At 35.9% G+C, this 13,194-nt stretch overlaps 1 protein-coding gene across 1 annotated transcript; it reads right to left on the bottom strand.

The window, feature by feature from the left end:
• Positions 1-390: 390 nt before the first annotated feature.
• Positions 391-12,696, bottom strand: LOC144442770 (proline-, glutamic acid- and leucine-rich protein 1-like). Its single transcript, XM_078132143.1, has 17 exons — positions 12,569-12,696; positions 11,989-12,050; positions 10,326-10,431; positions 9,649-9,798; positions 8,693-8,827; positions 7,633-7,783; positions 6,894-7,023; positions 6,219-6,306; positions 5,322-5,416; positions 5,007-5,114; positions 4,716-4,854; positions 4,096-4,240; positions 3,328-3,383; positions 2,290-2,496; positions 1,109-1,544; positions 858-1,045; positions 391-456 (listed from the first exon to the last, which is right to left on the bottom strand). The coding sequence occupies exons 1-17, from the start codon at positions 12,692-12,694 to the stop codon at positions 391-393; spliced, it is 2,388 nt and encodes a 795-aa protein (XP_077988269.1). The 5' UTR covers positions 12,695-12,696.
• Positions 12,697-13,194: the final 498 nt, after the last annotated feature.

Raw genomic sequence — 13,194 nt, 5'->3', positions numbered from 1 at the left:
AACACACAACAAAGCAAAGACTCTGTCTGGGCTCTATACTCATTTAATCAAATTAAAATATACACAGTATAGTACATGTATACAGTTCATCCTATATTGTATATAGTAATAGAGAACATCCCATTCCCAATTTAGATGAGTATCACCTTCCAGAAAATTATTTGTGTGTGTGAGTCAAGCACTGTAAAACCAAACTATGATTTGATACTGGTAAAGAGAGATTACATCTATCATAATGACTGACATCTTAGCTTACTGAGTTATATTTTTCTAGCTAAAACACATCTGTTACTCATTATACCATGCATGAATATATACTCTGGTCGTTCTACATCACGAGAACGTGCATCTATGTCACGACAACGCGTGTGGTCTGTCTTATTATCGGGTCTAGTCAGAATCAGGTGATGCATCCACAAAGGTTGCCAACATAGCATCCGTCTCGGATTCGTCAACCTGTAATAAACACATAATAGATAGGTTATAGTATATTTTTAATTATCAAAAGAAATAAACTGTAAGAAGAGAAGCAGCTGCGTTCTAATTCCCAATGCTACAAACTCATCCGTACATCTATTTAAGTACAACTACTTCCTTGAGAAATGGAAAAGTTTCATTCAAACTTTGTGCAAAGATGAGTCCCTTCACTGCCAAATGGGAACATTTCATTCAAACTTTGGACAAAGATGAGTCACTTCACTGGCAAACTGAAATGTTTCATTCACACGGAGCATTCAACAAATTGAAAGGCTTTACCAATAGGAGGCTCTGTACTATAATTTGCATAAATACATTGTATGTGTATAGTTCTCTGTAAATAAAGGCCATTGATCTTGGTGCAACAATTATCATTTTACCTTCTTTTTGTCAGGTTCATCGTCATCATCATCTTTGGTTCCCGCCTTGTCTGATTTTCTCTTTGTGCCTTGCTTCATCATTTCACTTCCTGAATTCTTTCCACTGTCTTCACTCTTCTCTTCCAAATCCTCAACTTTACTCCCAAGACTTTCTTCATCATCACCGACATCATCATCTTTATCGTCATCTTCTTCATCACCATTTTCATCATCATCATCATCATCATCATCATCATCATCATCATCATCACCGTCGTCATCATCTTCATCATCGTTGCCATCTTCTTCATTATCATCTTCATCTTCACTCTCCATGGCAACCAATGTGTCCTCTTTGTTATCCTTACTAGTTCTTTCCATCACCTTAATGTCACTCTTAACATTTTTATTACCCAAATCTGGCTTTCCATTATTTTTTTCAAATAAAACTGCAGAGTCCCCAAACTTTGTCAATAAAGTGCCTTCATGATCCCTACCATCTGCAATTTCCATGGCAACCGATTGTTCAGTTGCACCTGCAACCGAGGTTATTATATGTTGATGCTGTACAAGTGAATTTGATTGGCCATTTGCAGAGCAAGTCCTATCTGGCAGATCTGCAAGTGAGAGTGGTTTGCCCAGACTTGGGACTCTAGGATGAATTATTGAGTTGATGATCAGTTGGGCTTCTCGACAAACATGAGTCACCTGGAAGGAAAACAGACAAAGACTGAAAATCTGACAGAAAAATCAACTCTCGAGATTTTCCTACAAAAGCGAACAAAATCAGTCTGAGAGTAAATGTTATATAATGAAATTCATATGACCAGCGGGAAAGGAATAGACACAAATGACTTTCAATGTTGATAAGACCCCTGTATATAAACAATTACACTCTTTGGAAAGTTGAATTCAAACAATCAACGCCAAGTGTGGTACCTGATAACAGGAGGTCGTAAAATACAAGCCACCAATATCTAGACTGACTGTTACTAAGCACACTATTTTTTATAGACAATGTTGCAATACAATGAATTGAACCTTAGACTGAGATTGAACGCAACACATCTATTTTATGACCTCCTGTTATCAGATACCACACTTGATGTTGATTGTTTAAATTGAACTTTCCAAAGAGTGTAATTGTTTATATACAGGGGTCTTATCAATTGAGTTTATCTTGAAAATCACAGTTGTGTCTATTCCTTTCACACTGGTCATGTGAATTTCATTGTACATGGTTACAGATAAAGGAACAATGTGTTATAATTACTTGCATTTTAATATCATTTGTAATGGGTGTCGTTGTCTTTAGCTACCCATTTCATAAGTCAGCATGTAGAAGTGTTCTTCTTACCCATATTGTTGTGTAAGGTGAAAATTTGCATCTGACAAATGTGTATGACACATAAATTTTTTGTCATATGTGATAAAATTTGTCTAAATTTCTAACCTTTATATCAGGATCTTGTAGTCCTCTACTGAATATCCTAACACTGCATTGTAAAGGTGGCGGCCATCTTGGATGAGGTACCAGTACACATGCAAGGAGACATTGGTACAATTGTTGTCGACATTTTGTTGATGTGTATGGAATAGGAAGATTATCAGGATTTTGTTGAAGTGTGAGTAACAAGGGAACTATGACAGTGTGGATGTCCTGTAAACAACAACAAAAAATTATGATTTAGTGTTGGAAAAAGCCCTTCTTTATCTGTTCACTGTCTGGCTAAAAATAGTCAATTATACTCATCTGTTGATCCTTCTTCAAAAACATTTCAAACTGAAAAACCCCACATATTTTTTTTCAAAATCATAAGCTTTGCACTATTTTGAAATTTCCGATGTCATTTTGTTGATCTATCAAGAAGTTGTCAACACTAATATTTTTTTTGAAAATCGTAATATTTATACTGCTTTGAAATTTATGCTTATGTCTTGCATGAAGGCAACATCTAGTCTAGATGCTACCTGTGGCATCAAATCATCTCTTTACCACCGTCTAGCTCAATGGGAAATCATGAACCAAAATAATATGCAAATGAGTAAAACATCAACTACTAGAATGATGTAAACAATGTATAAATAGCATCCTGAGGAGACAAATATACCATATTTGGACATTATGTAACTACCCTCAAAAAACACCAACTTATCGTTGGCCGTTATTCTGTGATTGATTAACAAAGACAAGATGTTAATGACTGTGTGGGTACAATTTCATCTCAGGAACTCAGTGAGCTTGACATAAAAAGAAACCTGATATCTTGACTTTGATGCCATGGGTAGCACTAAGACTAATATCTGAAGTGATAAATCAGTGATAAATCAAAACCATAAATACACAACCAACTAAATGGACAAAATGTTTCATGACTCATACAGATTACATTATCTATACAAGTTTGACATTTTAAAACAATAATTCTGATAATTTATTAAACAAAATTAACAAATACAAATGTTTGGTGCCTTTGGCATTGACTCTTACCCTATGTAACACAGGTTTGAAGCTGGTACCTTGAACTTGAACTAGTGATGTTAAAGCTACAAGGGATAGAAAAATATAAATATGTATGGTGTATTGTATTTATTAGTTGACATCAAAACAGTAACTGTTGCACTGATATGATTCATCCTAGGAATATCAAGACTATAAAATTATTCATTTTTTGAGCAAAAAATCATCATGTTGACCTTTTTTTAAGAGCTTTATTTTTTACCCAAATCCTCCTGCCTTGTACAGGTTGAGAGGGGGGGGGGGGGGTGGAGGGAGGCACAAATATCCATTATCCATCTACTCACACCACATATGACAGCACACACATACATACACACAGGCACACACGAATGCATGCATGTACATACGCACGCATGCATGTGCACACACTCTTGGGCACATACATCCATCCATATCTACACACAACTCATGACACACAGATAATAAATTTGCTCGGCCAGCAAACTGGAACACAAACAAATGGAACACAGATACAAACACAGACACACAGACACACAGACACACACACACACACACAGACACACACACACACACAAACAAACATACACACACACACAAAAAAAAAACTCAATTTGTCATACCCACAGATAAATGAGATAAATGAACCTTTCAAATTCAGTATAGGTGTAGTTTTGTCAGTTTTGCACAGGTACATTAAAAAAATCACAATTAAAATGAGTTAAATTGTAACCACGGAAACAGTTTCCAAATAGTCCTTCTTTTGTGATAAAATCATACCTCTTAATGCCTCTAAAGTGACTTCCACATTGGCCAAAGGATTGACTTTCTGTTGACCAATCAAATTATCTGTAACATCAAAACTTTTGTGTTTTTTCCTCTTCTTCTTACTTCTTTCAAATTCTACATTATGACTACTGAGAAGCTGTGAAGGAAAGACATCAATGTCGATAAGTATCGGTTCATAGAAGGCAAAATTAAAATAAATACAATCAGAACATTTCAAAAGAATTCACAGTTGGTTTCTGACCAATCAGAACCTCTCAAAAGGTTTCACAGTTGGTTTCTGAGTGTGTGTGCATATTACATGCATGTACATATGTGTCTGTGCATATATCTGTGTATGTGTATGTGTGTATGTATGTATGTGTGTCTCTGCTCCTGCATATATCTGTACGTGTACGTGTATGTGTGTATGTGCATGTGTCTCTTTGTGTCTGTGTATATATCTGTGTATGTACATTTTTGTATGTGTGTGTATGTGTGTGTGTGTGTGTATGTGTGTGTGTGTGTGTGTGTGTGTGTGTGTGTGTGTGTGTGTCTGTGTCTGTGGATATATCTGTGTATGTGTATGTGCATATGTGTATCTCTTTGTGTCTGTGCCTTGTATGTGTGCTTACCTTTGTATTGTCTTGGTTAGGCTTAATATCTTCCAGTAAAATTTCTACCAGTTTTTCAGAGAATGACTGTGACCCAGAGGCTGTTGTGACTGTATTCAACCAGGTTGTGAGTACACTGTATGCCATAGCTCTGAGATACCTAAAATAGAAATGTAATGGAAAGTAATAATTCACAGAGTATAGCAATAATAGCAATAAAATAGATAAGATAGACACTAGAATTCAGATGTGTTAAAAGTATACAGTTCACTATTTTGTACCAACACATCACCTCATAGGCCAATTACTAACCTGTATGGTCTCTGTTGTCCAACACCAGCATTGCTATTGGTCCATCCCAATGTCTGAATACATAATTTATTGATAACACCACCTTGACCAATCATATGTCGACCACAACTGAAACAGACAAAAAGTGACACCAGTTTTAAATTTAATTTTGTATATGCGCACTTCTTTCCACTAAAACTATTCTAATTCTGAAAGAACACATGCTAACTCCTGAAATCTGCACTAGCTGTAACTGAAGTATAATTTATTGATCAGACAACCGACACTACATTCACTGAATGATGTCAGGAGAAATACATTATTTTTAATACTCACCATTTCATTAATGTTTCCAAGACTTGAAGTGCACAGGTATGTAATCTTGGTATAAAACTAGACAATAATATGAACTCTGTTGATGTTTTATTGGCCTGGAAATTTAAAATAAAAAAAGACAAAGTTAAAAATGTTTTCACAAATTTGATAATCTGTAATGTTTACCTTAAAGGGAACTGATAAATTGTAAAAAACACTTGGATCCTGTTTTTCTCTCTCTGTTTACTGTGCAGTTACACACGTGTACGTTTTCTTGAATATTTTATTTTGGATAATTTCTTTGAAATGTTCACACTTTTATTATTTTGTATCTGGTGAATAAAATCAATTCAAATTCAAATTCAAAATGAGATAAAATGTGTTGGTTTCATTCAAGTTCATTGATGACTACAGAGGTGGTATCTATCAGACCTGAGGCAGAACTTAGAAATTCACCTTATAATTACATATATACCAAAGACAACAGTGTGCATATATATACTAATGGTATTTCCAGTTGCAGTAAAATACTGAAAACACAATGGCATATATACCTGCATGCAAATGATATGCAAATGAAGATATGATCGGTTCATTGAACACCAAATCACGTGATTAAACAGTATGATTGTTTACGTAAATTTGCTGATTTGTATAAAATATATTTAATAACAGAACCCCTTGATGTGTTTAGCAAAAGTGTGGGAACTCATGGTATTTGCACTCGTGCTTGGTGTTTTCTACTGCACTTTCACTCATTATGCTCATGAAAGTACAGGTGCAGAGAACATTGCAAGCACTCATGCAAATACCCTGAGTACACCTTATTTACACTCGCATGTCATGGGGTTATGTCATAATCTTGTTCATTTGAGGTTGAGGGCGCTTTCAGCCTTAAAGAAATAAAGTCAAACTTACCAAAATTTTACAGTTGATGGCGAGAGTTCTGCAGACAAAGGATACTATAGTATCTACTGGAATATTTACCATGGCTGGAAAGTCATTACTATAAAATAAAAACATAAAACATCTTTATTACATAACTATGTACTAATGTTACCGATAAGTTCCATCAGCGTGGGTGTATGCTTGTTGTATTTGTGCATACCTGTCTGTAAGAGGAAGCACATGTTCCATGTATAAGAAATCACATAAATGCAGTTATTATAAAGTTATGTTTTTAAAGAAATTTAGTATTTCAGATAGACATGTGTAATGATATCAGAACCCATCTGCATGTGAGTGGGTGTTTACTCTGGGTATAAATTGCACTCCTGTTTCTTCTGTTTTCTGCTGCATGTTCACTCACCAAAGTAAATTCGTAGATAACACATGCATACAAATACTGTGAGTACACTTCACTGGCACTCATTCCTCCTTACGTTCTGTTATAGTAAATTCTATATCTAGAGCTGTTACGTTACCTGCAAAATATCATTTTATCTCTATTTGATTTACAAGGAAAAGGAAATGGGAATGGGACAGATTATCAAGGTATACACATTCAAGCTGTTATCCACGGCAGAAAACCAATATCATATCAACAGCGCCACCAAGTGGTGGAATAAGAAAACAGTCAATATATTTCATTACCTGATTTGACATTTCAAACACTGACATAATGATTGAAATAGACTAGACAGCTGGAATGTGTGTCTTGGTTCGGTTTCTGTGACATCACTCAGTGGTAGGGTTTTTCTTGGTATGATGTAGGTATCCACACCTGGATAGAGAGACAGAGAGATCTGTGTTATAAACATACTGGAATCTATACATACACATATTAATAACGTGACACACAACATGACACGGCACAACATAACACAACATGACACAAGTTGAGGCCAGGCAAGGTGAGGCGAGACGAGACATGACAAGACGACTCAACACAAGATGACTTGAGACGAGACGAGACGAAACGATACAACACAACACAACACAACACAACACAACACAACACAACACAACACAACACGACACAACACAACACAACATCAGTACAACACAACACAACATAACACAACACAACACAACACAAGGCAGATTGGTCAGTAAATTGTAGGGTAACACATTTACATATTACCTTATAAGGAACTCACTTGTTATGCCTATACAAAGCTACAAATTCTCCGACATGAAGAGGCATACATGTAAAAGGGCTTTTTGCTTGCTCAACAAGTTGCAGGACCCCAACATTTACATATGACCATAATGCACACCTGTTTTGTGTATTCACAGCTACAAATTCTCCAAAGTGTCTGGTATAAATGGATCTTTCTGATTGGTCAATACATTGTAGGATAACACATTTACATATTACCGTAATACTCACCTGTTTCAATATCTTGATAGAGCTGAGTCAGGACATCATGCAATGAACCTAACACCTTCTCACAGTGTGATGTCCATGATTCTGTATGTTTGACACCATGACTACCGCCCCCACCAACTCTAGGTAACAAAGCAAACACCTGACAGACTGTCTGTAAAATATAACAAGTCAGAAGGGAAAGGTCAATCAGTCCTGTCGCATCCAATAAAAATTTCTATACAGAGATCCGAGTCAAACAATTTCTTGAAAGTGAATCTCAAATTTTTGCTGATGTCTCATCAGCATCGTCAGGTACAGCAAAAATGTGGGATTTACTTGCAAGAAATTTTTGACTCTGTGAATAGAAAGTTTCATTTGATAGCAAAAAACCCAAAATTCATGAATATTCACTGCTGTAAGTCCTGTTATCTACATGTATGTGAAATCTTTATTGTGCCAATGTTTTGACCACACAAGGGAGCTCTTCTTGACTTGAGAATAGCATAATATAGGTCATAGCTAGACAGTGAGATACATTGTGGTGTTGTTCAGCCCTATCGCATCATTATGTTCTAATAGGTGTCAAACTGACCATGATATCAGCCTTTCAATGCTGATTTATTAGACCAGCCATCTAATCTTACATCAATAGTAAACATAAGTTTTCGGCCAAAGTCTGGCATTTTATCAGCTACATACAATTAACAAGTATCACCATAACAACAATCGTTGATGTTCTCAACATCAGAATCACAAACTGTTCTATTTTTAATCTACATAATGACCAAAAGGGCTAGGCACATATATGTATACTCAAATATGGGGAGTAGCCATATTCAGAGCTACAAATTCTCCAAAGTGGTTAGAATACACATGGTTCTTTCTGATTGGTCAATAAGTTATAGGATAATACATTTACATATTACCGTAATACTTACCTGTTTCAATATCTTGATAGAGTTGAGTCAGGACATCATGCAATGAACCTAACACCCTATCACAGTGTGATGTCCATGATTCTGTATGTTTGACACTAATACCAGTCTAAACAAGTTCAAAGCTACAATGTATTCATTCTTACCTCAGTAACTGTATGATCCTGGCTGTCCTGCAGTACTTTCAACAAGAAATTTTCTATTTTGGTTTTGTAAGGTCCACAGGGACCAGAAAAATGTCTAACACATGCTGAGAGGACCTGTATTGCGCCAAACAAACACTGAAAAATAAACCACACAAAGGAAAAATTCAGTTTCAAGATATCCAACAATAATAATAAACTTTTTCAATACTACGAAACTAGAGAGAGTATAGAGTTTCAAATACTACGAAACTAGAGAGAGTATAGAGTTTCAAATACTACGAAACTAGAGAGAGTATAGAGTTTCACTTATGATAGGCAGCATGATGTTTTTTTTAAGTCTTACACATTTTTTGTTACGAATTACACAAACAAAATACATACATTGATAGCGCACATGCACATGAAATGTTTGAACTCCTTTGACAGTGATGTTGACTTGTATTCACAATGAGATACAATGTATCATTTCACACATGCTATCCTGCTACTAGTGAGATACAATGTATCATTTCACATGCTATCCTGCTACTAGTGCCTGTAGTTTGATTACATACTTCGTAAACAAAAAGCCTTGTGTGAGTTGCAAAGAACATCATGCCATCTAATCTAATCTCTATACTCTCTCTGGTTTGGTAGTATCTGTAGACTACAGTCACCGGTAATCCTACACTTTATAGTACAAAGCAATTGTTATGACAGAACCCCATGACACATGAGTGTTTTCTGTGGCCGTACTTTCACTCACAAGAGTACAATTATAACCACTGAGTACCCACACTGGCACTAACATGACATGGAGTTCTGCTATCTTTACACATGTTTATCCAAAATAGTGAATTTCCATTAAAATCACAATATGTGATTATAATATACACTTTCATGTAGTGTACAAGGAATGATTGTAAACTCATTTGCCTATAATTTGCATATAGGTATCCAATAATGTTTTAGCTTACTTCTGACTTGGCTGATAAAATCCAGTTGATAATAGCAGCAATGTGATTGGATGACAGGTCTCTAGATAATTCAGATAAACCAGTGGTATTCCTGAGAATTTCCGACAACACCTCACACGCATAAATTATAGTATTGGGTGAATCATGCGACTGAAATAGAAAATAGCACCAGTTATTCATTTGTAACAAACAAATATTTCATCTGTTTGTTTACTTTTCCAATCTATGCCTGTCATTGTCTTGAAAAAAATAACATAAAATGACTCTAAACAACACATTTTCAAAACAATTTTAATCTGAAAATTGCTTCAAACCCCCCTCCCCGATTTCTAATTGGCTTCCCGTTTATGACCAAATTCATATAAAGAGGTGTGTCAGTGTGTGTATGTGTGTGTCAGTAAGTGCGTGCATGTGTCTATGTGTGTCAGTGCGTGCATGCATGTGTGTGTATGTGTGTGTCAGTGCATGTGTGAATGTGTCAGTGCATGCGTGCATGTGTGTCAGTGCATGCACGAATGTGTGCATGTGTGGGTGTGTGCATGTGTGTGTGTGTGTTTGTGTTGGGGTGTTTACATTAGGCAGTCTCTCAAATCATCAACACTGGGAAGGTTATAACTTTCCAGTAAACTAACCCAATAGAACATTAATTGAAATTGTACAACAAGTACTACACTTACCGATACAACACTTAACAGAAGTCGTACCCATGTACCACAATGTTCAGTAAATTCTGCTGTACTACACTGCTTTACCAAACAACCTAAGAGTGCAATACCTTCCAATCTGAAACATAATTAATGGAAATAATATTAGCCATATCTTAAATCGTAGATGTTGGTTCTCGAACAGCTATGCTTAAACACACAATTTGGTGGTATTTCTATCATTATTATTATTATTATCATCATTATTTATTTATCGTAAAAAAAACATGCTACACATACATCTTAGCGCATTGTACAGACTGAAGTTAAAAATTGCAAAAGTAAATAACTGAGGAAAGAAAATAACAACAAACACACGAAAAAATGTCTTGTACAGTCAGCCCACATTATGGAGAACAGCAGGCTGACTACGAGTATCAAACGGACTCAATCAAAACTGAAATAATACCGTTGAGACTGCAGGGAAAGATTCTGCTTCACAACCTTTTGATGGAAGATGGAATGTCTCTGCTTGCACAATTTTTAAATTTTAAATTCAAATTTTTAAAAATGACAACATATTACATGAGTAAACTTAGCTTTTACTGACACCGTGTACATTATTGGCAAAACGTATCAACCAACGAACATACAGTGGCTGAACTTGGGGCTATCAATGTCTCGGTTGCAAGTATTTCAACTCTATTTCACATATTTTTCCCAAATAAAAATTGTGCAAGCAGAGACATTCCAACTTCCATCAAAAGGCTGTGAAATGGAATCTTTCCCTGTAGTCTCAACAGTATTATTTCAGGTTTGATTGAGTCCGTCGGGTGTCTTCGGACCTGACGCTATCTGGCGCTGAATCTGATGCTCAATATGACGCTAGCTGAATCTGAATCTGAATCTGACGCCAACTTTATACTCGTAGGCTGACTGTACATGTACATAAACTACATTTGTCACTGTTCAAGCTAAAGCCTAATGGTTAGGGTCAGAGGCCAGAGGTCAGAGTCAGGTTTAGGATGAGAATGGCGGATCACTTTGTCTTACTTTCAAACCATCCAAATTTCAACTTGTCCATAAAAACTATAGACCCTGGATGTCACTCCGCAGTCTATGGTCTTCCCAAAGATCAAGTTTTTATTCATACGTTTTTTGTAGTCTGTACGGTAAGCCATGACGGGGCGCCCTCACATAGAGCAAGTCGGAGAGGACAGAGCGACACAACATTTTTACTGGCTAACATTTTTGTTACAGTTTTGGATTATTCTTGACTTGATTTCAAAGCATGAATTTTTACACATAACAAGCAGTAGTGCAACTGTCACTCCTGGGAAAATGTATCCATCGCCCATAGATGAAACAATGTTATCTCAGGCATACATGTAGACCATATGGGCTCACTTGTATGAGAAACTGAACACTCTTTATGCAACAAGTTGAGATTGAAACAGGTTACATGTAATAGTGGGACAAGATGAAAATGTGAAAGTTGATGTAGGACAAGCTGCTATATAGACAACATGAATAATTTTTTACACCAGAGTTATACTCCGTGGCATTTTAAACCTGATTTGGTATTCCGTATTGTAATGTTCTAAATGTGTCTTAACATTTTTAACTGAAGATTTTACTGATATTTTCCATATTATGGTAATACAGACCTAAAATAAATTATTCATTTCAAACTTACCTATTTTCAGCTGTATGCAGAGCAGTGTGAACATAACTCACAAAATTTTGAATGTTGGCTGTCTGCAATTCAAATTTACAAAATATATTATATGATTATATTATCATGTCTAATTTCGCTGTCTTTTTTTTTCAGTCAGGTGGTAACGTTACTTTAATACCAATAGGTAGAACCATGGATCTATTATCAATAATAGATCCATCATGGTAGAACCAATTATAAATGCATTCATTCATTCATTCATTCATTCACTTCCATCGTTTTGCACGATTTGGCAATAGACGAATTCAATTACCATTCCTTTTTGGGCTCATATCCTTGTTCATTGTATTCGCGTATCCCATCCTACTGAACCAATATATAGACGGGGCATTAGCAAAGTGGTCACAGTACATTAGATTCAGAATAGTCCTGCTTGCATACGGAGTAAGTCGTCCCTTCCTGTTGATGGTCATGTCAGTAATCTAGACCCGTGCACCGTCTGCAAGCAGGACTAGATAATCTGTAACCCACGTGGTACTCATGTGAAGAATGAACGTTCCGTGTCATGGCATTTCATACAGAGTTTTTGTCTACTTACCTGTGCACCCAATAACTGCTGATCTTCTAGAATAGAAAGCACGCCAGGAATTGCTATTTTCCTAAAGGTTTTATCTTCTAAAGTTGACAACAGCGTACCAGTCACGTTTTTCATGGAGGCAGCCATTTTGTAAATATTGGACGATACCAATATATTATAGGGGCGGGTACCAAGTGTGTGATGTGTGTCAAAGTTTTGATTAAAAAAATTGTGTGGTTCCGATTACAATCAATTTTAGAATAGGTGGGGTAGGTAGATTTTTTATTTTATTGTATTGTATTTTTTCAGGTGTGTGGGTCTGGTAGTTATGGGTTTCCCAAATGGTCTCTGTGTTTTCTTCCCATCAATATCATTGTAATTTACACTTATAGATAGGAAGAAGTTTTTTTATTCTCTTTTTATTTAGTTGATGTCAGTTTCCGCGTCCACTATTTCTGGCGAGACTTCACAATTTTCGTGATTTTATTATTTTTTTCTCGAACATTTAAAAAAAAATAGTTTTAGGGTCGACAGTGAAAAACTAGATGGGGTCGCGGACGTACCGGTCGGGTCACAGGCACTCGAATCAATCTGTATGATTTCCATGATTTGGGGGGAAAATGTATAGTGAATATTTAAAAAAACCA

Source organism: Glandiceps talaboti, chromosome 11 (assembly GCF_964340395.1).
Source record: "Glandiceps talaboti chromosome 11, keGlaTala1.1, whole genome shotgun sequence".
NCBI lineage: Eukaryota > Metazoa > Hemichordata > Enteropneusta > Spengelidae > Glandiceps > Glandiceps talaboti.
This window is presented reverse-complemented; position numbering and strand designations above follow the sequence as displayed.

What these genes read in the sequence shown, in the direction of transcription:
- LOC144442770 (XM_078132143.1), bottom strand. Translation starts at nt 12,694, where the DNA reads ATGGCTGCCTCCATGAAAAACGTGACTGGTACGCTGTTGTCAACTTTA. An exon ending in AGCAGTTATTGGGTGCACAG is followed by an intron (nt 12,051 to 12,568) that starts GTAAGTAGACAA and finishes TTTGAATTGCAG; the next exon opens with ACAGCCAACATTCAAAATTT. An exon ending in GGACAACAGAGACCATACAG is followed by an intron (nt 4,855 to 5,006) that starts GTTAGTAATTGG and finishes TTTCTATTTTAG; the next exon opens with GTATCTCAGAGCTATGGCAT.